This window comes from Tursiops truncatus, chromosome 5 (assembly GCF_011762595.2).
Source record: "Tursiops truncatus isolate mTurTru1 chromosome 5, mTurTru1.mat.Y, whole genome shotgun sequence".
In the NCBI taxonomy this organism is placed as follows: Eukaryota; Metazoa; Chordata; class Mammalia; order Artiodactyla; family Delphinidae; genus Tursiops; species Tursiops truncatus.
In genome coordinates, this window is record NC_047038.1 from 44,753,202 (window position 1) to 44,780,740 (window position 27,539).

The 27,539-nt window shown below is 33.8% G+C and overlaps 1 protein-coding gene and 1 pseudogene across 1 annotated transcript in view; both read left to right on the forward strand.

Annotated features, from left to right (window-relative positions):
• The window catches only part of NCAPG (non-SMC condensin I complex subunit G), a 46,218-nt gene that overhangs the window by 13,499 nt on the left and 5,180 nt on the right, over window positions 1–27,539 (forward strand). The window contains exons 8-16 of the mRNA XM_019928433.3: window positions 3,562–3,702; window positions 4,291–4,414; window positions 5,613–5,702; window positions 6,028–6,207; window positions 8,886–8,996; window positions 11,428–11,547; window positions 17,315–17,542; window positions 25,184–25,365; window positions 25,640–25,814. Of these exons, the coding sequence (XP_019783992.2) occupies window positions 3,562–3,702; window positions 4,291–4,414; window positions 5,613–5,702; window positions 6,028–6,207; window positions 8,886–8,996; window positions 11,428–11,547; window positions 17,315–17,542; window positions 25,184–25,365; window positions 25,640–25,814 (1,351 nt within the window). The remainder of the gene's footprint in view (window positions 1–3,561; window positions 3,703–4,290; window positions 4,415–5,612; window positions 5,703–6,027; window positions 6,208–8,885; window positions 8,997–11,427; window positions 11,548–17,314; window positions 17,543–25,183; window positions 25,366–25,639; window positions 25,815–27,539) is intronic.
• LOC117312536 (U6 spliceosomal RNA) lies at window positions 2,980–3,080 on the forward strand (annotated as a pseudogene).

Consider the following 27,539-nt stretch of genomic DNA (forward strand, 5'->3'; position numbering starts at 1 on the left):
TTTTGGGACATTTCCTTAAAACTGGTAAGATGTAATGATGAACATTTCTCCATAAAGTTGATGATGATGTGTTGCTCTTTGAAATTGGTTGGCAAACTTTTTCTAAGTGCCAGACGGTAAATATTTTAGAGTCTGTGGACCATGCTCTGTCCCAACGACTCAGTTCTGCTGTGGTACTGCAAGAGCAGCCACAGAAAATATGTAATGAATAAGTGTGATTGTTTTCTGATAAATCTTTCATCAACTTTTATGGACACTAAAATTTGAATTTCATATAATTTTTACACATATATTTACATATATATATATCATTTAAAGATGTAAAAATCTTAGCTTGCAGGCTGTACAAAAACAAGCAGCAGGCTCTCTCTGGTGCATGGGCCATAGTTTTCCAACTGACAGGGTGGACCTCTGGCCAGTTTTAGTATTAATTAAAACTGTTACGGTTTGGCTTTTGTTTTTTAAAAAGTTTTTTCAAAATATCTTTTTCTTAAATTATTTGAATTACTCTAGTTTCTACTTGGTTCACTTTAAAATTATACAAGTAGGGTTTCCCTGGTGGCGCAGTGGTTGAGAGTCCGCCTGCCGATGCAGGGGACGTGGGTTCATGCCCCAGTCCGGGAAGATCCCACATGCTGTGGAGCGGCTGGGCCTGTGAGCCATGGCTGCTGAGCCTGCGCATCCGGAGCCTGTGCACCGCAACAGGAGAGGCCACAACGGTGAGAGGCCCGCGTACCGCAAAATTATACAAGTAAAATTGTACAAGTAAAACATGAATGCATTTTTGTCAAAATTCAAATACAGAAGTATACAGAATAAAAGTGCGGTATTTCCTCTTACTCCTAATTCCTCAATCCCATTAATCTCCTTAGAGTTAACATCTAAACAATTTGGGGTATACACTTTAAACCCTCTTTCTCTACATTCACATACACATATACTAAGTGCATGGTTTTTAAAAATATAACACATTATACATATTTTTGGTTTTTTTCAACTACTATCTGAGATCATTATATTGGTACATATCAGTACAAATCTATCGCAATCTTAATAACAGCCTATCACTCCATAGTACGGTGGTAATGTTTAATTTACTTTTCTACTGATGGACATTTAGGGTGTTTTCAGTTTTCACTGATGAAGGTGTTTTAAATTTTCTTTACATTTTTATGTATGTTTGGGATTTTGTAGGGTTGATTCCCAGAAGTGGAATTGCTGGGCCAAAGGTTATATATTTTTTCAATAGATATTGGTGTGTAGATTTTTAACTTCATGATTTTGATGCAGTTTTTAAAAAGCTTTACATATAATATGGATTATGGGCCTGAATTCTCTTGGTGTGAAATATAGTGTCCTGCTTTTGTGTATAATGGCCCCACATATAAGTTAGGGAGCGAAGCTAAGAACGTATTTGAATTTTGTATGCAAAACATTGAATCCATAAATATCTTAAATGTGAGCCAATATGGAGACTTACAGCTTGAGCTCATAGTAACATGAAAAACGTGGGAATCTACTTAGAGTTTTAAGGATAATTATTTCAGGCTTTAATGCTTAACTGGAGTATTCATTATAATGGTGTTTGGGCCATGTTGAAATGTACCCAAAAGGAATGAATTTTGATGCAATGCTTAATAATATATGTTTATATAAAAGTAATAAGTGCTCATAGAAGATTGAAAAAATATAAGAAAATATGAGGAAATGTTAAATATTATATTTAAATAACAGAGGGTGAGCATCTCAAAGACTGGTTCACAGATTGATTAATTCTTAGTTACTGAAAATTGACATGTAAAGAGCTTGGTTCCTCTAACTTTAAGAGGTCAGGGATTCTTATATTTCCTTTGTCACTTAATCTGTGAGTTTTGAAATAAGTTACTTGGATCAACTTGTTTTTTTCACATATAAAAAGGAAAACTTTAAAGATCATATTTAATTATTGAAAGAATACTTAAGAAATAGGATGATTTTCTTTTTGAAGCAGTGTCACTAGATAGGATTCGTTTTCTCAAGAACAGAGACAAAATTAAATGGAAAAATTGTTTCTTGATAATCTCAAGTGTATTCTCAGACATTTTGTAGCAGGAAGAGTTAGTGACTCAGAATGCTGATACAAAATGATTTCCTGTTAATTGAGGTGTTCACATAAAGAGAGAAATTGGGGATGTTAAATGAGGCCTATCAAATTTGAGTAAGAAAAAGGGACACTAATAGAATTTTAAGAAATCTACCTTAAATTCTTAGAGAGTTTAAAAAAAGACTTTCTTGAGTGGTCTCTTCATTATAATGACTACCTTTAAAAATGGTTGGAAAGAGACGATTTCATGGTAATTAAAATTGGTAGGTCGATTTTAAGTTGTATTTATGCAGTTCAGGATTTGTAATTATTAATGAAACAACTACTCTTTAGGTATTTTTAAAAATAAATTCAAAGTCTTGATACTATGCATTGTGCTAAAGCTGGGATGGAGAAGTAGGAGGGATTCAAAGGTGAGTGAAGATTTCTTAGCTTGTCAGAAATCAGTAACTCTACTGATTTATTGATTTTGATAATTATCAGTTTTGTAGCTTTAGTTTCCTGCTAGAATCCAAAGGGTGGCTGATGGCCTTGAAGGTCCTAATATCATTGCCAGAGATTTATGAGCTTTTATTTACTCTTGGCTGTCATTTTATGAGTCAGTTCATTTATTCATCATTATTCTGCAGTGTTTATAACTTGATTTTTGTTGACAATTTAAAATGACATTTTTCATCAGGATTATCATTTCATATATTACTTCCAACCTAAAGGCACCTAGTTCTATAGGTTTAAACTCTTAATTCTACTTAAACTCTTAATTCTGTTTTTAAGTAGCTATTTTTGTTCCACATAAAAAAGGAGACCTTCTGGTAGACTCTTGAATGTTATCTAGGTGAGGGTTGTAAAAGGCTTTACTTTGGGCAGTGATAGTAAAAATAAAAGGGTAGTTGACGGTGCTTGCTTAGTAGCACCTACACTAAAATAAGAACAATATAGAGATTAGTAGGGCCCCTAAGCAATGGTACTACAAATTCATGAAGCTATCTATATTTTTCTGATTTTTTTAAAAAGATCGTTGTATTCATGCATTACTTATGTAATTACTATTTCTACTACTATACTTTTAAACAAAATAATGGTTAATTAAGGATGACGAGGGAAGACTAGCTCTTTCTGAATAATTGGATTTTGGAGACGGGATTTAGAACTTTATAATTGAGAATACTAGTGACATTGAAATAGTTATTTTGAGAGATACAAATATGTACCTTTTGAAAATTTCCCATAGGAAATTTGAATCTTTAATGAAAATATATTTTCCAAATTCTTTTGAATCAAGCCAGTAAGTTCACAGAAGTTCATGACAGTAACACAGGAAGTTACTCTGTAGATCTGGATTAGTATAACATGGTATAAATATCCATATATTTGGACTGATATGAGCAGAAAATGACCTTTTCTGACTTAATGGGGAGCTGTTTAATGTTTAATGTTTCTAAACAGATTCTACATCTTATTAATTGTGCTTGTTTTAGTTATATTCAGAGCATTCCGGTTGTTAATGAAGAACAGAGAGGTGATTTTTCTTATATTGGCAATTTGATGACAAAAGAGTTTATAGGTCAACAATTGATTCTAATTATCAAGTTTTTGGATACCAATGAAGAAGGAGGAAGGTACATTTAAATGTAAACCCTTGTTCTTATTTGCGCTTCTAATTTTATGTGTTGAAATATAGTCTTGTTACAATATGATTAAATATATTTAACCTAGCTCCCTAAAGTGTTATATGAAGTGTTCTCTTTCCTCTTATATAATATATATGGAGTATGTAAGAGGAAATATATTTATATACTGTCTCTCTCCTAATTTTTCTCTCTATGAATATATGTATATATGGAAATATAAGTTTCTAATTCAGTTCCTTGAGAATAAATCAATAAAATTGCAGGTTTTTGCTTAAAAATTTCTATTAGTATTACTAGTCCTCTCTAATAAATACTGTCTAAAAGATTTGATTCAAATATGGTATTTTGTCATTTCATCATGTTGATTTATGAAAGATTATAGGGCCATTTATAAATTTTTTTCAGAACGTGAATTTTGGTCTAAAGTCTGTACATATATTTTTGTACCTATAGTGATAAATATAAAAAAGAAGACAAATTAAGCCTGTAATTAAGTCTGCAGAATAGGTGAAACGTTAGAGATATAATGTGTTTCTACTCTTGTACTGAAATTAAAATAGTTCTTTTTGAATGCAGGAAACGACTGCTGGCTATCTTACAGGAGATTCTTACTCTACCCACCACCCCAATATCCCTAATTTCTTTTCTTGTTGAGAGACTGCTCCACATTATTATAGATGATAATAAGAGAACACAGATTGTAAGTAATTTTCTTCATTCTTGATAAAAATAAAAGATTTTGGTCAATAACATTGAGGGCTGTCTTATTCTCTTTTCAGTACTTTTGGCTTTAATTGCTTTTGTTTTAGTTTTGTCTCTTTATCAAGTCTTTAAACTTCTTAAAACCAAATCTCTCTCACACACACATTTTAAAAAATATCTCCTTTCTTTTACCATACCTATCATTGTGTTGAATCAGTTTGAAATGGAGCAGGTTAGGGAAGAGGTGACATATAGGCATTGGTTGCTAGAAGGTTTGAGGGCCGACTGAATTTATACATACCTGGGTTCAAATCCCCTCGGACGCTTTCTCGATTTGTGGCTTTGCCTGAGTTATTTAATTTAGAATTTTTACCTGTCTGCAAAATAAGAATAACAATGAAATTTATCTTTCATTGTTCAATGAAGCAATGTTCATAAAGTGCTTGGTAAATACAGAAATAAATATTATCTATTATTTTACTATATTCAAGTGTTATTTTCTCTGGGGTAGCCCAAAAAGAGAGGCCTGTATCGTTGATTTTCATAAAATCGTATAGTCTTGGAGTTGCGAGTTAATTCAAAGGTTGTCTTTTCCACTCCTTCCTTATATAGATATACATAACATAAATTCTTTCTACAACATCCCCAGTTAGTGGTTATCCAGCACCTGCTTAAGGTACCTTCCTTTGGGATGCAGCTTTTTCCTGAATTGGCCAACTCCAATGCCTAGTGGCTCTGAAAGAAAAGTGTTTAATCTGCTGTCATTATTTATGCCTTGTATACCCAAAGGAAGAATAAAAGAGTATTCTAATTTTTTATATTCCACTTCCATTGGAGCTGAACAAGGGAGGGAGTTGAGGATTTTAGGCAGAAAATTTTAGTTTTATGGTGCCTAAGATTAGATGCTCTTTTCATTTTTTCTGTTTTAAAGCACTATATGAAAGAGAATTTATCTTCAGTGTCTATGTGCCTATTTACCTTCCCATAATCTTAAGGGTTTTTAGTCAGATGTATTGTTTGGTCATTTTTTTTCTAAAATTGTCTAGCAAATAGAATGTGTGCCATTTTTGCTTGTATATTTTGCTCTATTTTTCAAGAGATTGTGGATACAGTTTGGAGTTTTGTATAACAGTTCGATGTCATTTTCTGATATATAACATATATTAAAGCATGTATTCTGAATTATAACTTATCAGGTTACAGAAATTATCTCAGAGATTCGGGCACCCATTGTTACTGTTGGTGTTAATAATGATCCAGCTGATGCAAGAAAGAAGGAACTCAAGGTAACTGTCTTCTAAATTAAAGAAATGCTTGAGTATATTGTAATTGCACAAGTCTTTTATTTCTTCTTGTACATTTTCAAAATTGCACAAAGTCAAATTATTGGTTAACTATTAAACTATATAAGAGTATCTAAAATGTTATCAGATTATGTCAGTCTGAAAGATTTGCCAATCTGTTTCAGGAAGACTACCACTTTTTCTGTATGTACCTGACTGCTTAACTTCTAGATGGTTGAAATGGTTTTAAATAATACTCTTCAGTTTGCTACAGATTTCACATTAATAGTTTTTGTTTGGTGTTTACACAATTTATATCTTTTCTTAGATGGCTGAAATAAAAGTTAAACTTATTGAGGCAAAAGCAGCTTTGGAAAATTGCATTAACTTACAGGATTTTAATCAAGCATCAGAATTAAAAGAAGAAGTAAAAGCGTTAGAAGATGCCAAAATAAACCTATTGAAAGAGACAGAGCAACTTGAAATTAAAGAAGTCCACATAGAGAAGGTATAGATACATTTTTCATATTAAATTTCAGCTACTGTTAATCATCTCAACTAAACCTTGTTTTCTTAACTCAGCTGCTGGAATATATTCACTTAGGAGGGATTTTTTTTTTTTTTTTTTGTGGTACGCGGGCCTCTCACCATTGTGGCCTCTCCCGTTGCGGAGCACAGGCTCCAGACGCACAGGCTCAGCGGCCATGGCTCACAGGGCCCAGCTGCTCCGCGGCATGTGGGACCTTCCCAGACCGGGGCACGAACCCGTGTCCCCTGCATCAGCAGGAGGACTTTCAACCGCTGCGCCACCAGGGAAGCCCTAGGAGGGATTTTTAACAATACCATGAACTAATACAAAAATAATATTTTTCCGCCTGTTCCTTTCTATTTTGGACTTCGAAAGGCTTTAATGAACTTTAATTATTGTAGCTAAGACTTTATTTGATTTGCTCCCTTGTCATGCTAATCCCTAGAATCTGAAGTCTTTCTTCCTTGCCAAGGAAACCTGCTTTCCAGTGGTTTCCTTCTCTTTGTTTTGTTCTGTTTTGTTTGTCTTGAATGGTTTAGAAAAGGAAAATGCATCTTTCTCTTATTTGTGGAAGACTCATGACCTTTCCACTGCTAGGAAAAGAATTTCTATAGTAACAGTGCAATTATACACATATTTTTTTAAAGTTTAATTACTCTTTTGTTTTTAGAAAAAGCTAAGTAACTTTGTTATTTTAAATGAAATACTGTATAAAATAGATAACTAATAAGAACCTGCTGTAAAGCACAGGGAACTCTACTCAATACTCTGTAATGGCCTATATGGGAAAAGAATCTTAAAAAAAAAAAAAAAGAGTGGATATATGTATATGTATAACTGATTCACTTTGCTGTGCACCTGAAACTAACAACATTGTAAACCAATTATACTCCAATAAAAATTTTTAAAAAAAGAAATACTAAACATATATCTAATAACATTTAAAGCTTCGTTTCAGCAGTCTTTTTTAATTAACTTAGTTGTATTTGATACATGAATATTATTTTAATGTAAGGTAAAATGGTATCAATTACTATAATATTTGCTATTAACTTTAATTCAGGAGGTCTTTTAGGATCTTGCCTTTTGTAGTAAACATCATTTATTACTGTAGTTTTGGTTTGGGAAGTGCTGATTATTCTTATAAAGAGAATGCTGGATAGGGAAGAGTTTACTATACAGGAGAGTTTTGTAAGTTATGTTATGTCCTTGAGCTCTGCAGCCATAGATATCCCTGCTCTAACACCCTACCTTCCCAGTGGGTATGCCTGAATTTTATTTTCATAGCTAAGTAGCTTATTTCTTTTGTTTGACCAAGTCAATGGATCGTTATAGGCTCTTAAATTTGAGGAGCAAATTTAAAGTGAAAAATGAAAATATAAACTGAAAAATGATATAAACTGCAGGTCTGAATTAGGAAAATTTTAACTAGGGTGATCTATCATGGTTATTATTATCTGTTTAACTTTACCTGCTTTGACCATTTATCTGTTCACTTGTCCTATTTTAAGGGTTATAAATCTATTACAGTATAATTACAGTATAGTATAATAAATGCTATGTTCAGGTAAGTATAGGGGTTTTATGGAGAGGGTGGTATTGGCTTCCCCAAAAGAAATGTTTCAGCTTGAGATTTGAATAAAAATAATATAAGCAAGTAGTTACAGGATCCTTTTTTTGTGGTATTCACAAGTATAAATTCATTTGATTCTCATTATGACCTAATGGAATTGGTACAATTATCCTTACTTTATAGAAGGCAAGTAACTTGCCTGAAGTTATACAGATAGTAAATGGTAGAGGCAGGATTCAAACCCAGGCAAGTGGCTTTGATTGTGCTTTTAATGCACTCTGTGTCATCTCTCCTCAGTGAGTTGTTAAGGGAATGTTATAGGCAGATGGAATGACGTGTGTGAAGGCCTAGAAGTTAAAGAGTGCCTGTTGTGTTTAAAAACTTCAGGTCCACATGACTAAAGAATTGAGGTGGAGAGATAAGAGATAAATCTGGGGGGAAGAAATTAAGGGCCAATTCATGTAAGGCCTTGTATAAACAATATTTTAAAAATTGTCCCTTACCCAAAGATCATGGTGAACCACTAAAGATGAGATTTATGTCTTATAAAGATCACTGTTACTCAGGAAATGAATTGCAGGCAGGCATACTAGTTTGAAGACTGTTAACAGTAATGTAGGATTGAGATGAGTGCAGTCTGAACAAGATAATGATGGTGGATATGGAAAGAAGTGATGGATTTGAGAAGTATTTAAGAATTAGTAACAAGGAGAAGAGTGAGTCAAGAATGTATCCTAGGTCTTTTGGTTTGGACAGCTGGGTAGATGGCAGTGAAATTTATGGAGGTAGCACAGGAGGAGGAATTTGGGTAATGATTGGTTAGTTCCCTTTTGGCCATTTTGAGTTTGGGAAGCCTGTGGACCATACAAGAGGAAATGTCTTATGGCAGTTTTATATATGAATCTGAAACTTAGAAAATAGTTGAACCAGCTTATAAATGGTAAGTTTTGTGACTGGATAAGGTTGTGCAGGAAGTGTGTATAGAGACAACATATCTTGGACAAAAAGCCTCGAGAAAGTAAACATTTAAGGGATGGGCAGAATATATTTTTACTAATGCTGAATATTTTGTGTTTCATTTTAGAATGATGCTGAAACACTACAGAAGTGTCTTATTTTGTGCTATGAACTGTTGAAACAGATGTGCACTTCAACAGGTATAGGTGCAACCATGAATGGCATCATTGAATCTTTGGTATGTTGGTGCACTTTGAGGCTTTATTTTAGCTCGCGCCTTCATCATTTTATAAGTAATATGTTCCTTGGGGTTCAAAAGAATGAAAAGACGATTTTAAACATCTGATAAATATAAATGGTAAAAAAGAAAAAATAATACAGTGGCTGCTTCATATTGTGAGGATTAGATTAAGATAATGCATGTAAATGACCTGGTATATAAGTTATAATTATTCCTTTAGAAAATTTGAAAAAATTATTTTATGCTGGAAAGAGATGCAGAATATCTTCATTTTTTGAATAGTAAGAGGAAATACTGAGGTACATAAGGAATATTTAAGTACCAGAATCTTGCTGTGTAGAAAGACTGAGAAGGTTACATTGTAAGCCCTGTGAAGGGAATTTGTTTATTATTATATATTTAAGGACTTTACTAAAGTAACCCTTCATAGGTAATCTCCATTTTACTGAGCAGAGGGATATAAATACCTCAAGCCTTTAGAACCACGTTGTCTGACAGAAATATAATGCAAACCACATGTAACTTTAAATTTTCTAGTAGCCACATTTAAAAATTAAAAAGAAATGTGAAATTAATTCTAATATACATTAATTTAAATATATTTTAATATATTTAACCCAGTATACCCCAAATATTATAATTTCATCATTTAATCAATATTTTATTGCGATATTTTACATTCTATTCTTCATACTAAGTCTTAAAGCACAATCTCAATCTGGACTAGTCATATTTCAAGTGTTCAGTAGCCACATGTGGTTAATGGCGACAGTATTAGACATGCAGCTTTAGAGTATTCTTTTTAATAGTGCTACTTATCCAAAGCAAATTTTGAATGTATCCAAACTCTTCCAGGATTCTCCCCAAATTGATTTTACTTGGGATTAGTGAAAAACAGCCAATGAATGTGATCTAAAATCTAGTTCCTTGGATTGTCATGAGTTTCTAAATGTAGTAAAGAAAACCAATTATTGTTTATAACAGTCCAGAGCTGATTAAAACTAGATCTGTTAAACCGTTAGAATTTAGTTTTATTTTTAACAAAGCAGATATCTAGTGAAAAGTGATACTGTTAAAGTTCTGCTTGTATACTTTATGTCTGGTTCTATTGCAAGAGAATGATAAATGATGGTATAATTAATTGCACAATTGAAGTAGTAAATATAAAGACTTACATATATATGTGGGGAAACACTATTGAGGGAAGAAAGAACACAAAATTGAATGGTCATAATGATTTTAAGTATATAAAAACAATCTTCTAAAGATTGAAAGAGACTATAGAGGGATGTAAATGAGTAAGGTATTTAAATATAGGAGTTATAATATTTTAATGAAATTACTGTGCTTTAAATAAAAATCATATATTAAGTGAACAAATATTTATTGAACATCTATACACCCAGTGCTGGGGATAGAGTGCACATGGTGTACAGAACACATATAGACTGCCCTTTTTGGATCTTCCGGTCAAGTGAGGGGGGGCATCAATCAAATAAACAAGTGAAAGCTTATGCCATTGATAGTTGCTATGAAGAAGAGCTTTATGGTCATATGTGAATTTATGATAATGAGATTTCATCTATTTATGGAAGGTGACCTTGAGGTGATGTTTGAGTTAGACGTTAACTATGTGACAAAGAGGGAAGAATGATCTAGACCTACTCTCTTCAGTATGGTAGCCACCAGCCACATGTGGATATTAAAAACCTGTGGCTATTAAATCTAGTCCAAATATATATATATATTTATACATATTTATAAATGTAAAACTACATTGGGTTTCAAACACTTAGTACAGACAACAGAGATTATCTCAATTTTTTATAACATGAAAAAAGCCACAGCTAAAAAACAAATCTCAATTTTTTAACATTGATTACATGTTGTATTGATAATATTTTGTCTATATTGAGTAAAATAAAATGTATTAAAATTAGTTTCATCTTTTTCTTTTCACTTTAATGTGGCTACTAAAAAAATTTTAAATGACATACTTGGCTTGCATTATATTTCTAGTGGACAGCACTGAATGGGAGGCGTTGAAATCAGCTCAATTGAATAAACAGAGAGCAAGAGATAGCATGGTATAAGGTGATACTGGGAAAGACTACAGAATGAGGTGTATCATATATTATGTTAAGGGGTTTTATCTTTTCTATGAGCATTGGGAAGCCATTGAGTCAGTTTCGGCAGGTGGAGGGAAGGTATCTCATGATCAGACTATATTTTGCTCTGACTGTATTCTTCTGTTTTACTGATTTAATATTTACCTTTTTTTAAACCAAAGGTTGACTTTTTTGGGTTAATAGACTACATGGAAATGAAGTAGGTCTGCAAAATCATACAGAAATTTGCATTTTTTAAAATATACTATTGTAAATTTCTTATCCTAGTCAAAATTATTTTAATTTCTAATTCATTTTAGATTCTTCCTGGAATAATAAGTGTTCATCCTACAGTAAGAAATCTGGCTGTTTTGTGCTTGGGATGCTGTGGACTACAGAATCAGGACTTTGCAAGTAAACACTTTGTATTACTATTGCAGGTAGGATTTATCTTGTGATTAAAATCTTGATTATACTTCTTGAGATAAATACTCAATCTGTGGTGATTTTGCTAGTGTTATTAAGTTTAATTGATTCCAGGGCTTGTTGATGATGATGATTATGGATGACTTTTAAGGGCTCAGTTTTTATGTTTTGATTTTTTTGTTATTAAAACTTTTTTGTAGAAGAAAGATGAAATGTCAATTATTTAAGGTATTTAAAAAATTAATCATATAGCAAATATTTATTGAGTGTATATTATATGCCCAACATTATTATAGACTTTAGAAAACAATAAGATAGGTAATGAAAAACATAAAAGTTGCTGTCCTAATGGAGCTTACATTTTAGAAGAGGAAATACACAATGAAAAATAAACAATATGTAGTATGTCAGATGGAAAAAAATAAAGCAGAGAAGGGGAATGAGGACTGGAAATAGGGAAAAGGAGCAGTTTGGTTTAGAAAGACCTCACTAATAAGTCAAAATTTGGGCTGTTACCAGAGGGAAGTGAGAATGAACTTTGTAGATCTGGGTAAGAGGTTTCCAAAGAGAGGGAAGAGCAGGGGAAGGGGTCCATCAGTAGGACTCTGCTTCACATATTAAAGGAGCGGGAGCTCATATGGCTAGGCCAGATTGAGCAAAGAGGAGAATAGTAGGAGAAATGATTTGCAGGCAGCTGGTCATCCATGTCTTCTAGGGATTTCTAGTCTGTAAAGATGTAGCCTTCACAGTGAATGAGATGGGAAAGAATTGGTAGTTTTTATTTTCTTTTTTTTTAAAAAAATTTATCTATTTATTTGGTTGTGTCGGGTCTTAGTAGCGGCATGTGGGATCTTTTGTTGTGGCATGGGCTCTTCATTGCAGCATGCAGCCTTCTCTCTAGTTGTGGTGTGCGGGCGTTGGAGCACACGGGCTCTCTAATTGTGGCCTGAGGGCTCTAGAACACAAGGGCTTAGTTGCCCCGTGGCATGTGGGATCTTAGTTCCCCAACCAGGGATCAAACCTGCATCCCCTGCATTGGAAGGTGGATTCTTAACCACTAGACCACCAGGGAAGTCCCAGAATTGGAAGATTTTGAGTAGGGGATTTTTATGCTGTGACTGGATATAGTGTTGGTTAGACCATGGGTTGGTTGGCAAACCTTTTTTCTAAAGGTCTAGAGAGTAAATATTGTAGACTTTGCAGGCCATATGGTCTGTCTCAACTGCTGCTTTGCTGTGGTAGTATGAAAGCATCCATAGATGATACATAATTGAATAAGCGTAGTTGTAGATCAGTAAAACTTGTATTTATGGACACTGATACTTAAATTTCTTATAATTTTAGCATATAATGAGATATTATTTTTTAACCATTGAAAAATGTACAATTATTCCTAACTTGGAGGCTGTATAAAAACAGGCAACAAACTGGCCCATGAGTCATAGTTTGCAGATCCCTTATAGTAACTATAGGGATACAGTATGGAAGGAAGGATACTCATAAGGAAGCTATTGCAATAATCCAGGAAAGAGGTGATGATGACCTGGACCAGTGTTGTGATTACTGGGGTCATGAGAAGTGATGGTAATTTAAGTTTGAAGACAATGTCTATAGAATTTGCTGATAAATTTGATGTGGCGTGTGAGAGAAAGAAGTGGAAGAAAACAGGATTTTGGCCAGAATAACTGGAAAGATGGAATTGCCCTTTCCTGTGATGGGGAAAACAGAATAACAGGTTTTACGGCAGATAGGTGAGATAAGGAGTTCAGTTTTGGACATGGTAAGTTTGAAGTTTGAGGTACAAGTGGATATACTGAATAGGCATTTTTAAGTGGGTTTGGAGATAGGAGAGAGGCCCAGGCTGGGGAGAGGAATCTGGAAGTCTTTATTCTATAATAGTATCCAATGCCTAGAAACTGGATGTTACCTGACAAATGAGTATAGTTGGAGAGGAGATCTCAACTTTATAGTTCCCTAGGCCTCAGGTAACATTTAAGGTAAGAGAGATGAAAAGGAACCAGTAAAGACCAAGGTGAAGTAGATAGTTAGGGGAGAGTGTGATGTCCTAGAGGGCAAGTGAAGATGGTATTTTAGAGAGGCCAGGGTGACCTAACTGTCTAATGCTGGTGACAGGTTAATAAGGATTCATTGTTGACCATTTTTGGCAAGTAAGGAAGTGTTTGGTGACTTTCATGTGCCCTAGTTTATGCACAGGGCAAAGCCTGTTGGAGTGGTCCAAAGAGAATTATGGGAGAGGAATTGGAGACAACCAGTGTATACTACTCTTTCAAGATTTTATTTTGTTAGGAGTAATGGAGAAATGGAGTGGTAGCAAGAGAGGATATGGGGTAAAAAGAGTTTTTGATTTGGTTTGAATTATTTGAGGATGGAGAAAATTACAGCCTGTTTGAATCCTAATGAGAATGACCCATTTGAAAGGAAAAAAACAATATAGGGAAGAGAGGGCAGTTGCTAGAGTGCTACTGAGTAGACAAGAGGGGATTAAGTCTAGTGTATCAGTAGAATGCATTTGACTTTTTAACTCCTTTGGACATGTTTTTAACATTTTTGGGCCTAGTTTTATTTGGAAAATATACTTCCCTCCACCTCCCCCTGTAAAAAGACAGTGTGATTCATGTAGCCTCTTGGTGTTGTCAAACGTAATGGGATAAAAAAGCTGCAAGGAATTTTAGTGCAAATTGCTTGCCAACAGGTGAATGGGAGTGCTTTGCATGTTCAACATGAAAATAACACATGACAACATGGATTATCATTTTTATGAAGATTATATTAAAAGACTCAACCAATAGTTGAATTTTCCCCCAACATAAAATCCTTATCTTGAAGCATCCTTTAATGTTGCATATGACATTGCCAAGAAAAAGAAAACATACAATTAGGGAGAAATTGGGGAAGTCATGTGTTCTGGAAATGGTGAAACTGTTTGTGACTTGTATCAAAGGAAGAAAATTAAAACCATACTTTTGTCAAAAGGCAGTCCTCAGAAATTTCATTTTGTTGTAATTTCCTTTTTTGGAGTACTTGACATCTAATCAGTTCATTTAATGTGCAAGGATTAAATTCCTGACAGTGCTTTGTTTATATTTATCATCGCATGCTTGTTATCAGAGAAAAATTTCTATTATTGTGAGATCCTTTTGGAAACTTAGAATGTCAAGTATTATCTTTAAAATGGTGTACAGTTTCTTTTCAAAGAAACTGGAAGAAAAATCTTGGTACTTTGTCCGGATGAATCATTTATAGTGCTTGGCCATACATCTGGTTTTGCTCCAGGATGAATGAATGAATCTCCCTGTGTTATACAAAGTCATTACTATTTATATCAGCAGGTACTGGCATGAGTGATTCTGGTAGTAATTCTAAAGGGAGTCTTGTTTACTATTTTGAAATCTATTGGCTTTATAGGTGCCCAGGAAATAAAATACTACATTTTCAAAGAGGTTTTGCTAAGAAATTAAACCAGTAAGTTCTCTATTTCAATTTCCTGGTTTTCTAGAGGATGGGTCATTAAATGCTAGATTGACCCCTGGTCATTACTTTTTATTTAAGTGGAAGAAAAATCTTACTAGAAAATTTGATAGTGAAGGGTTCATTTATGTCTAGCTTATTAAGTATAGCGCTTTTTACTCTACAAATGAGGTAGAATGTTCATTAAGATGCCCTATATACCATTATGAGTACTTCTGAAAAATTGTATTGAGAAGTTGTTGTTTTCAAGTAGAGGAGATTAGAGTTAGACAACTATATAAAATTTCTAGTACTGCAGCAAAAGAAATACCATAGAACTCTTTCCAAAGACACATAAATTCACTTGACTTTTAAAGATGAAATGTGGATTTTGATCCTTTTAATTTTTGCTGACATAACATCAATAATAAGTGTTCTGGTCATTTCAGACAGAAGAAATTAATATGAATTTAATGCTTACAAGTGTCCTGGAGCATTAGGAAGCTATTTAATACTAACTCATACCCCATTTGACGGAGCTATAGGAGCCTTGATACTGTTTGCTCCTATATAATTTTCTGTAGTGAAAAAGAATTGTCAAAATCAAGTTCATGTGAAAAATAAATGAATGTTTCTTATCAAGACCATTCCATAATTTTACCTTAATTTCAAATCAAAACAGTTAATAGCAGCCTTGTCATAGAATTAAAATTTTTAAAAATGAAAGTTTAGGGGCTTTCCTGGTGGCACAGTGGTTGAGAGTCCGCCTGCCGATGCAGGGGACACGGGTTTGTGCCCTGGTCTGGGAAGATCCCACATGCCGCGAAGCGGTTAGGCCCGTGAGCCATGGCCGCTGAGCCTGCGCGTCCGGAGCCTGTGCTCCACAACGGGAGAGGCCACAACAGTGAGAGGCCCGCGTACCACAAAAAAAAAAAAAAAATGTGAATGATACCAGATACAAATGCAGTAAAATAAATTGTTTGTGGAATTTTGCCTATATTTTGACTGTTATTTTGAGGTGGGCTCTTATTAGGTCCTCAAAGGGGTTCGCAATCAAAAGAATTTAACCACTGAGTAGATTCAATTATTTATCTTTATAAAGGTATTTTCAGAGCTATCATTGGAAGATTTTAGATTAAGAGAAAAGAGCAGTATTTTGGGGGAGTAAGAAATCAGTTTTTTTTTTAAATCAAGTTTTAGTAATAGAAATTGACTTAAGAAATATATCCACACTTGTTAGAAAGGCAGGAGAGGGAAATTATTTCATTTAGAAATCTTAAATAAATATCCAATATTGAGAGCTATTGCTAGCCAGTGAGGGACTGAGAAGGACAAGGAAAACCAAGATGCTGTTGAGAGTAGCATGTTTAGAATTTGTAGTGAATAGTCATGACAGTACATTCTTATAAATAAGCATTTGGCTTTGGCAGATTTGCAAGTCTTGCCATAAGAAAGTATGTAATAGATGTGTCTTGAAATTTCCTTCAAAGTTTTGTAATTTTGAGCCATTTTTCTCGACTCATTCATTTGACCAACTTGTGGGTGATTTTTCTTCATTCTATGGGCTAAGCTGTATAGCCAAGTAGCTTATCAGTGACCAAAATTTAAGTGTATTAAAAAATATAGTAAATCTTTTCATAGTAGAAATATTCAGCTCTATTTTTTTCATGGCTTTGAAATTTGGTATGTAAGAATTTGGTTTTCTTAAGTCAGGATAGATTCATACAAGCTGCTGGGTTTTATGGATTCAGGATAGACTCATAGAAACTGCTGGGTTTTATGGTTCACTTTCTTTTGTAAAGAAGTCCAGTTCAATGAAAACTGAATTCACTATTAATGAAATCTGAATTTATTGAGCTAATAAGAAAAATTTCTTTAATGAAACTTGATAACCTAGAAGAGTACTGATGTTCCAATGAATGCTTTTCATTGGTTAGAATGTAATGTTTTTATCTTGATAGATGGCCCCAAACAATTGCAATATATTGAACAGTTTTTCTAGATCTTAAAAAAATAATAAAATCATAGTTAAACATATACTTTTTTGTATATAAAAGGAACAAATAATATAATTCAGCTTGACTTCAGGGATTTTTTTTGACTGAAGACAGAATTTTTCTGAAGGAAATATAAAAGTGTCATGGTCTAAATAAAAAAAATAACTAAAATAAACTTCTAAGTTTTAAAAAATATTTATATAGACTTGACACTGTTGTTGCAGTTCGATTAATAATAAGATATATGTTAATTTTATGTAGCATAAACAATAAAAATATACCTAATTTGCTTTTGGTGGGGCATGTTTCGATTTAGGTTTTGCAAATTGATGATGTGACAATAAAAATAAGTGCTTTAAAGGCAATCTTTGACCAACTGATGGCATTTGGATTTCAACCATTTAAAACGAAAAAAATCAAAGCTATTCAAAGTGAAGGTGCAGAAGTAAACACTAATGAAGAGCAAGAGTCAAAAGAATCTGAAGAAGAGGCTGATACAGCCAAGAATGTTCTAAAACTACTTTCTGATTTTTTAGATAGCGAGGTAAGAAATAATCATAGCCCTATTATTGTGAAAGGTAATTGTCAGCATATATATGTTTATCCTCTTTGTAGTTTTTAGGCTGAAGTTTAAACTTGGCTAACATTTTTTTTAAATTTGCCTTTTGAATATTATAATTAAATCCTACTTTCACTTCTAATATATCTAATTTCTCACTATCAAATTACATTGTGTAGAGAATTGAAGTGTAAACAAAAATGAAATGACTGTTGGGGGGGGTTATTTTTTTATCTTTTTTCTCTGTCTTTGTGATCTGTGACTTACAAGTTTCCCCCCCAAGGGTCTTAAGAAATAATTTAAAATAATCTTACATTGGGTGGGTAGAAGTTCTAAGATATGATATGGGATTAGATCTCTTTCCTTAGGGTACTCATGAACTACATTTTTATAGCATATGTAAACATTTAAATTATAAAATTTTTATTTTTTTTGTTGAGGTGAAATTGACATTACATTAACAATTTTAGAGTGAACAATTCATTGACATTTAGTACATTAAAAATATAGTGTAACCACTGCCTCTGATTTTTAAAACATTTTCATTATCCCAAAAGGAAACTACCCATTAAGCAGTTGCTCCCTATTTCCCCTACCACCAGCCCCTAACAACTACCAATTTGCATTTTGTCTCTATGGATGTAACTCTTCTGGATATTTCCTATAAATGGAATCAGAAAATATGTGGCTTTGTGTCTGCTTTCTTTCACTTAGCTTGTTTTCAAGACTGTTGTGGCTTATATCACAAGCCTTCTTATGGCAGAATAATATTCCATTTTATGTATATACCAGAATTTGTTTAGCCATTCATCCATTGAAAGATATTTGGGCTGTTTCCACCTTTTGGCTATTGTGAATAGTGCTGCTATGAAGATGTATTTGTCTGAGTAGCTATTTTCAATTCTTTGGGGTATATTTCTAGAAGTGGGGTTACTGGGTCATATATTAATCCTTTTTTGTTGTTTTTAGGATTTTACCCCTGATCCCTATCCCAACTAGTTAATTAATACATCCTCACATATTTATCTTTTTTTTTTTTTTTTTTTTTGAGTGAGAACATTTAAGTTCTCTCAGCAAATTTCAGTAATACAGTAGTGTTATCAGCTAGTCACCATGTTTTACATTTGGTGTCTAGAACTTATTCTTTTTTTTCTTTTCTTTTTTTTTTTTTAGGTATAATAGAACTGATAGTATACCCTTTTCCATATTTCACCCACCCACCAGTCTGTGGCAACCATTTTTTCTACTCTGTTTCTATGAGTTTGACTTTTAAAAAGATTCTGCATATGTCATATCATGCAGTATTTGTCTGTCTTTGTCAGGCTGTTTCACTTAGCATAATGTTCTCAGGGTCTACCCCTGTTGTTGCAAATGGCAGGATTTCCTTCCTTTTATGGCTGAATAATATTGCACTATATATCTCACATCTTCTTTATTCATTCATTGATTGATACGTGGGTTGTTTCCATATCTTAGCTCTTGTAAATAATGCTACAATGAACATGGGCATGCAGATATCTCTTTGAGATTCTATTTTCATTTCCTTTGGATATATACCCCCAAATTGGATTGTGTTTTTAATTTTTTGAGGAACTTCATTCTGCCTTCCAAAATGACTGTACCAGTTTACATTCCCACCAACACTGCACTAAGGTTCCCTTTTCTCCACATCCTTACCAACACTTCTCGTGTCTTTTTGATAAAGCCATTCTAACAGTGTGAGGTGATATCTCATTGTAGTATTGATTTGCGTTTCCCTGATGATTAGTGATATTGAGCAGCTTTTCATGTATCTGTCAGCCATTTGTATGTCTTCTTTGGAAAAATGTTTATCAATTCCTCTGACCATTTTTTAATCAAATTATTTGCTTTTTGCTATTGTGTTATATGAATTCTTTATATATAATTTTGGATATTAATCCCTTATCAGATATATAATTTGCAAATATTTTCTCCCATTCCATAGGTTGCTTTTTCATTTTGTTGATAGTTTCCTTTGCTGTGCAGAAGGTTTTCAGTTTGATATAGTCCCATGTGTTTATTTTTGCTTTTGTTACCTATGTTAAGGAGCTTACTATCCTGTTTTTTGTAGGCGTTTCATGATTTCATGTGGTAATTTCTTTAACTTTTTGAGGACTTGCCAAACTGTTTTCCATAGCAGCTGAACCATTTTACATTCCCACCAACAAACACTTGTTATTTTAAAATAATTTTGTTTTATTAATAAGAAAAAATTGTTAGTAAAAATTTTAGCCATCTTGTTTTGAATTGCCTTTCCCTAATAACTAATGATGAGTATCTACATGTGCTTTTTGGCTATTTGTATACCTTGTTTGGAGAAATATGTATTCAAATCCTTTGCTCATTTTTAAATTGGGGTGTCCTTCGGAATTCTTTATATATTCTGGGTAGTAGATCCTTATCAGATAACTGATATGCAAATATTTTCTCCTATAGGTTGTCTTTTCAGTTTGTTAATAATGTCCTTAGATTTTTAAAAAGTTTTAAATTTTGGTGAAGACTAATTTATCTTTCCTTTTGCTGCTTGTGCTTTTGGTGTTATCTCTAAGAATACATTGCCAAATCAAAAGTCATGAAAATTTATCTCTGTTTTCTTCTAAAAGTTTTACTCCTTTAGCTTTTAATTTAGGTGGATTGGTGCATTTTCAGCTAATATTTGTACATGGTGTGAGGTAGAGGTCCAACTTCATTGGTTTGCCTGTGGACATCCAGTTGTCTGAGCACCGTTAGTTGAAGAGACTATTCTTTTCCTATTGAATTGTTTTAGCACCATTGTGGAGGGTGAGAGAATCAATTGATCATAGGAATATGGGTTTATTTCTAGACTCTCAATTCTTTTCCATTGTTTGTGTCCACCCTTGTGCCATTACCTGACTGTTTTGATTCATGTAACTTCATAGTAAGTTTTGAAATCAGGAAGTTGAGTTTTCCAACTTTGGTTCTTTATTTTCAGTATTGTCTTGGCTATTTGGGGTATCTTGCAGTTCCTTATGAATTTGAGGATTGGCTTTTCCATTTCTGGAAAAAAGTCTATTGGAATTTTGATAGGGATTGCATTGAATATGTAGATTGCATTGGGCAGTATTGCCATCTTAATGTTATGTTTTCCAGTCCATGAACTAGAATATCTTTACATTTATTTAGGTCATTTTTAATTTCTTTCAGAAATGGTATATAGTTTTCAGGGTACATGTTTTTTACTTCCTTGATTAAATTTATTCCTATATATTTTATTTTGGTTGCTATTGTAAATGGAATTGTTTTCTTAATTTCCTTTTTTGGATTGTTCATTCTTGTTGTATAGAAACTCAGCTGTTTTGTGTGTGGATTTGATTTCATATCCTGCAACTTGGCTGCATTCATTTGTTAGCTCTTGTACAATAGTTTCCGTGTGTGTGTGTGTGTGTGTGTGTGTGTGTGTGTGTGTGTGTGTGTATTCTTTGGGATTTTTTCTATAAGACCAAGTCATCTGTGAAGAGACAGTTTTAATTCTTCCTTTGCAATTTGAATGTCTTTTATTTGTTTTTCTTGCCTAATTTCTCTGGCTAGAACTTGCTGTACAATCTTGAATAGCAGTGGTTAAAGCAGGCATCCTTGTCTTGTTTCTGATCTTAGGGGGAAAGTTTTCAGTCTTTAACCATTGAGTATGATGTAGATTCTTCATAAATGCCCTTTTTTATTTTGAAGAAGTTATCTTCTGGTTTTTTTTTCCAGTCATAAAAGCATGTTTAATTTTGTCAAATGGTTTTTCTACATCAATTGAAATGATTATGTGATTTTTTTCTTTTTTTTTTTTTTTGCCGTACGCGGGCCTCTCACTGTTGTGGCCTCTCCCTGTTGTGGCCTCTCCCGTTGTGGAGCACAGGCTCCGGATGTGCAGGCTCAGCGGCCATGTCTCACAGGCCTAGCCGCTCCGTGGCATGTGGGATCTTCCCAGACCGGGGCACGAACCTGTGTCCCCTGCATTGGCAGGCGGACTCTCAACCACTGTGCCACCAGGGAAGCCCATGATTTTTTTTTTTAATTGCTATGGTACATTACATTGCTTGATTTTCTTATGTTGAACCACCCTTGCATTCCTTGGATAAATCCCAGTTGGTTATGGTGTATAATCTTTTTAATATGTTGTTGGATTCCATTTGCTAGTAATTTATTAAAGATTTTTACATCTGTATTCATAAGGGAAATTGGTCTGTAGTTTCCTTGTATTGGTCTTTGTCTGCCTTTGGCATCAGTGTAATACTGACCTCATAAACTGAAATAGGAGTTGTTTTCTCCTCTTCTATTGTTTTCGAAGACTTTGAGAAAGATTGGTGTCAAGTCTTCTTTAAATATTTGGTAGAATTTACTAGTGAACACATCTGGTCTTGGACTTTTCTTTTGGAGAGGTTTCTGATTTCCTTATCCAATCTGTTTATTGTTATAGGTCTGTTCAGATTTTCTATTTCTTCTTGAGTCTATTTTTGTAATTTGTGTGTTTCTAGGAACTGGTTCATTTCATCTAGGTTGTTTAATTTGTTGGTATTCAGTTCTTATTATTCGTTTATAATCCTTTTTATTTCTGTAAGGTCAGTTGTAATGTTGCTGCTTTTATTTCTGATTTTAGTTGTTTGCATCGTCTTTTTTTCTTTGTTAGTCTAACTCAAGGTTTTTCAATTGTGTTCATCTTTTCAAAGAACCAACTTCTGGTTTCATTGATTCTCTCCGGCCCACCCCCGATTTTCTATCTCTTTTTTAGTTCTTTAAAGTGTAAAGTTATTGATTTGAGATTTTTTTTTTTAAATGTAGGCATTTACTGCTATAAATTTCCCTCTGAACACTGTTTTTGATGCACACCATAAGTTTTTGTTTGTTGCATTTTCATTTTTATTCATCTAATTATTTTCTTTTTTTTTTTTTTGGCTGCTTTGGGTCTTTGTTATTGTGCTCAGGCTTTCTCTAGCTGCAGCGAGCGGGGGCTACTCTTCGTTGTGGTACGCGGGCTTCTCATTGTGGTGTCTTCTCTTGTTGCAAGCTCGGGCTCTAGGCACGCATGCTTCAGTAGTTGTAGCTTGCAGGCTCAGTAGTTGTGGCCTATGGGCTCTAGAGTGCAGGCTCAGTAGTTGTTTCACACAGGCTTAGTTGCTCTGTGGCATGTGGGATCTTCCCAGACCAGGGCTCGAACCCATGTCCCCAGCATTGACAGGCGGATTCTTAACCATTGCACCACCAGGGAAGCCCCCATCTAATTATTTTCTAATTTCCATTTTGATGACTTCTTTGACCTTTGGTGTGTAAGAAGAGTGTATTGTTTAATTTACAGACTTGTGAATTTTACAGTTTTCGTCTCTTGTTGCTTTTCAGGTGTATTCCATTGTAGTTGGAGAAGATATTTTGTATAATGTCATTCTTTATGAATTTATTAAGACTTGTTTTGGGCCTAATATAGCCTCTGTTCTTGAGAATGTTCCATGTGCACCTGAAGAATGTGTAGTCTGCTATTTTGGGGTGGAGTGTTCTATATGTTTGGTAGTTCTAGTTCGTTTATGGTGGTGTTCAAGTCCTCTATTTCCTTATTGGTCTGTCTAGTTGTTCTATCTATTACAGAAAGTGGAGTATTGAAGTCTTCAGTTATTATTATAGAGCTGTCTATTTCTCCCTGCAATTCTGTCAGTGTATGTTCATATATTTTGGGGCTCTGTTGTTTGTTGTGTATATGTTTATAATTATCTCTTTGATGGATTGACCTTTTTTTAAATCAATATTTAATGTCTTTTGTATATTGTAACAGTTTTTTACTTCACATTTGGACTGCAGAATAGTGGAAATAAGTCCTTCCTTATCAGTATTTTCTTTTTTCTTTATTGGAGTATAATTGTATCAGTATTTTCTTAAATTTTGAGTTATTAGCCAAGTGATAGACTAACTTCTCATTGGCAGTTGTCCAGTGCTGTGGGCTTGCTGACATTGCATAGATGGAAAACTGTTGCACATGAAAACTGTTTGACAGTAGATGAATGGTTTTTGTTTTTTTAAATAGTGCAGGTACTTTAATCTTCTTTTGGCTAAACTAGATTCTGTGGCTTTGATTTTATTTTTGTCATAAACACTAAAAAATCTTGACTTCCTTGACTGTCCTCTGGACCATAAATAATAGTTTTTCACATGCTTTAAAGACTTGCAGTCCTTATACTCCAATAAAGATGTTAAAAAAAAAAAAAAAAGACTTGCAGTCTTGTCCCAATTAAAATTCCCATATTAGAAATTTTTAAAAAGACAGAGGGCATGCAGCCTTTGGAGTTGGAGACTTAAAGATTTGTGTTCTGGTAATGTCTGTGAATCTTCAATAAGGTATTTACTGTCTCTGTCCTGTTTCCTTATCTTTAAAATGGAAATAATGATGCCTATTCAGTGGGATAATTCTTTAATTTAGTCAACAAATATTTGAGAGCTATTTATGTGCCAGTCATTATATGCTCTTGAGAGTACAATGCTGAGTGGAACAAAGTCTCTGCTCTCATGGTTGTTGTGAGCCCTAAATGAGTTTGTATGCGGAAAGCACATGCCAGTACCCTGGCACTTATTAATCTTATCAACCTCTACATTTTTCTTCTTATTTTTGAGTTTTGAAAAATTTCTGAAGTAGTTCTTGTATCTGCTCATTCCTCTGTTTTTCCTCCTGTCCCCTCTAGTTTAGACTTGTCTTTCATTCCCAGATTATGGCCTGTCTAGATAATTTTTCTGAAATCTCATTCAAATCTTATCTCCCTACCCTTTCAAAAATCTTCAACCATATTTCTTTACCTAATTTTCGAGGTCTCTCTAATCTGATCACTGAGCAAACTTACTTTCCATCAATAATAATAATCACTGACATTTGTTGAGGATTTACTGTGTAGATAGCACTCCTTAGAGCTTTACATGTATTATTTCTTTGTGTTTTTTGATAAGTAGTTTTATTATCCCTTTTTTTTTGTATATGGAAAAAGTGAGGCACAAAGAAATTAAGTAATATGCACAGGATCAGATCATGCAGCTAGGAAGTGTCAGAGGCTTGAATTTAATTCAGGCTCAATAACCAATATTTTTAATTACTACTCTTTTATACCTGTACCTGCATTTGAATACCACTACATCTTTTCCATTTTCTTCTCTAGGTTTGTTTTGGTTTCTCTTTCTAGGAATGCCTTTTTCTACTTGTACATGTTCTATTCACATTTTACCTATTACCTATCACACACATTGCCACACCCACCTCTGGAGCTTTCATTTATAGGCACCTCTGATGGCAGAGACCATTACTGAAGGTTTTCTATATCTTAGCACCATGATAAGTGTTTAATACATATAGTTTTGATTTCTGGTTTCACAATATTATAAGATCTTTTGGTTTTTCTAAAGAGTTTAAAAGGAATTGAAGTTTTCATAGCTAGACTAATAATTTGTCACATAGCCTTAACCTAAAAGGAAAAAACAAAATCTTTTTATATGCCTTTAAAATAATTCATAATAACAGGAATGATTTTGGATAGTTTATATACAAATACTTATTTTGGGCTACAATGTAAGGCTTAAAAAGGAAATACAAATAAAAAATTTCTTTTAAATGAAAGTCATTTTTAATAGGTGTCTGAACTCAGGACAGGAGCTGCAGAAGGACTAGCCAAGCTGATGTTCTCTGGGCTTTTGGTCAGCAGCAGGATTCTTTCTCGTCTTGTCTTGTTATGGTACAATCCTGTGACTGAAGAGGATGTTCGACTTCGACATTGCCTAGGCGTGTTCTTCCCAATGTTTGCTTATGCAAGCAGGTATTTAGTCATATCGATAAATCAAAATCTAACTTGAAGTTAAATTCAGGCTCCCTATGAGTCATATCTGTAGTATTTTGTTGTTAATGTTCTTTTTCTTCAGTGGTAAGTGAAGAACTTACTTAGATTCTATCTACCTGAATCATTTGGCTCTTTCCTAGATGAATATGTACTCTATCTTGGTGGGGTGCATTTAATATATAATGTTGTCGCTGCTTTTTAAAGAATCATATGTTTTTTCTTTGCCAACATACCTCAAATTGTTTTTCAATAGGACTAACCAGGAATGTTTTGAAGAAGCCTTTCTTCCAACTCTACAAATACTGGCCAATGCCCCTGCATCTTCTCCTTTAGCTGAAATAGACATCACTAATGTTGCTGAGTTACTTGTAGATTTGACAAGACCAAGTGGATTAAATCCTCAGGCCAAGAATTCCCAAGATTATCAGGTAGGTGAGTATGTTAGCCTGTGGATGGTCTAGGGATGGTAAATAGCATGCTTTGGTAAAATAACCCCTCTCACAGATTCTTTGAAATAGTGAGAAGCTACATATAGATCTTGAGATTTCTAGTTTATATGGTAGCACATAACACAAAGCAAGAAAAAGAAAAAGATCTTTTGCAACTATGTGGGTGGACCTAGAGGGTATTATGCTTTGTGAAGTAAGTCAGAGAAAGACAAATACTCTGTTATCACTTACATGCAGACCCTAAAAAGTAAAACAAATGAATGAATATAACAAAACAGACACACAGTTATAGAGGACAAACTAGTGGTTACTAGTAGGGAAGGGGAGGGGAGAGGGACAAGATAGAGATAGGGGATTAAGAGACATAAACTACTATGTATAAAATAAACTACAAGGATTACTGTACAAGGATTACTGTACAGCACAGGGAAATGTAGCCTTTTTTTATAATAACTTGAAATGGAGTATAATCTATAAAAATATGGAATCACTCTCTTGTGTACCTGAAACTAATATAATATTGTAGATAACTATAATTTTTTAAAAAATCTTTTGGGAAATGGGGAGATAATCATATAAAAATAGAAGTAATCAGTGCTAACATTTTTGCTACTGAAAAGAAGTTACCGAAAATTCATCATCCTTACTACCCCCTCCCCACCTAGTTCTGGCTGTTAATCATTCTGAATAATGACCTGTTATGTAGGACTCATTGAGTCCTCAGTTGTTGGCTTACCTGCTCTGTTCCTGATACAAGGAAGGAGAATTCAAAGATTGAAACTCACCTCAGGCTTAGTTTTGTTTTTAATTCAAAGAAGATATAGTAAGTGCATACTCTCCCACAAATTACATGTAGCTGGTTTTTAACCCTTTAATATCATTTGATCAAACATTCACCATATTGAAAATTAATGTGTTAATTATTTCAGATGCCAGCTGATTAAGTTGAAAATATTGGTCTTCTGTTTTGTTACTTAGTGACTGCATACTTCATCTGAGTTACTATGTTACACGTTATTGGAAAGAAGATTACAATGGATATTAAGGCAAAATATAGTAAGCGTCAGTGATATAGCTACGAAGTGCTTCAGCGCTTTAGAAGATGGCAGGTTTCATGTGGTATGGGTGATGAGTACAGCATTACTAGTTTTAAATCTCACTGAGTAAAATTCACTTAGACCTTGTTGGGATTTGGGGAGTGGTTTGGATAGAGAGAAAGACTTTTAGTAAAGGTGATTAAATGTAGCTGGTAGTACAAGTCATGTTGGGGAACTGTGGAAAAAATCTGTCAGCTAAGGATCCTGACAGGGATCCTTAGGGAAGAACATTAGGATAGGGAATTTGGAGTTGACTCTGTTTGCAGGGCGTATAATGAAAGGGTTAATGGGATGACAGTTACTTATTAGGCAGATTAATTTGGTGGTCAGTTTCATTAGGTGAGGTGAATTGGTAAGAGGAATAGGGAGAGAATATTAATAAAGAGGGCAGTTAAAAGTTGATATAATTAGGAGATAAAAGCTTACAGAAAAAGAATAATATAAAGTAGTAGTAGAAAGTAGACAGAAAAAAGTAGTAGAAATTGACATAGAAAAAAAATTACGGGTAGAAAAGCCTAGAAGAACGAACTTTGTGTGAGGCAAGGGAGATGGAGGAATCCAAGATAACTCTGAGGTCCTAAGTGTGGGTGACAGAAGACTTCAAAGA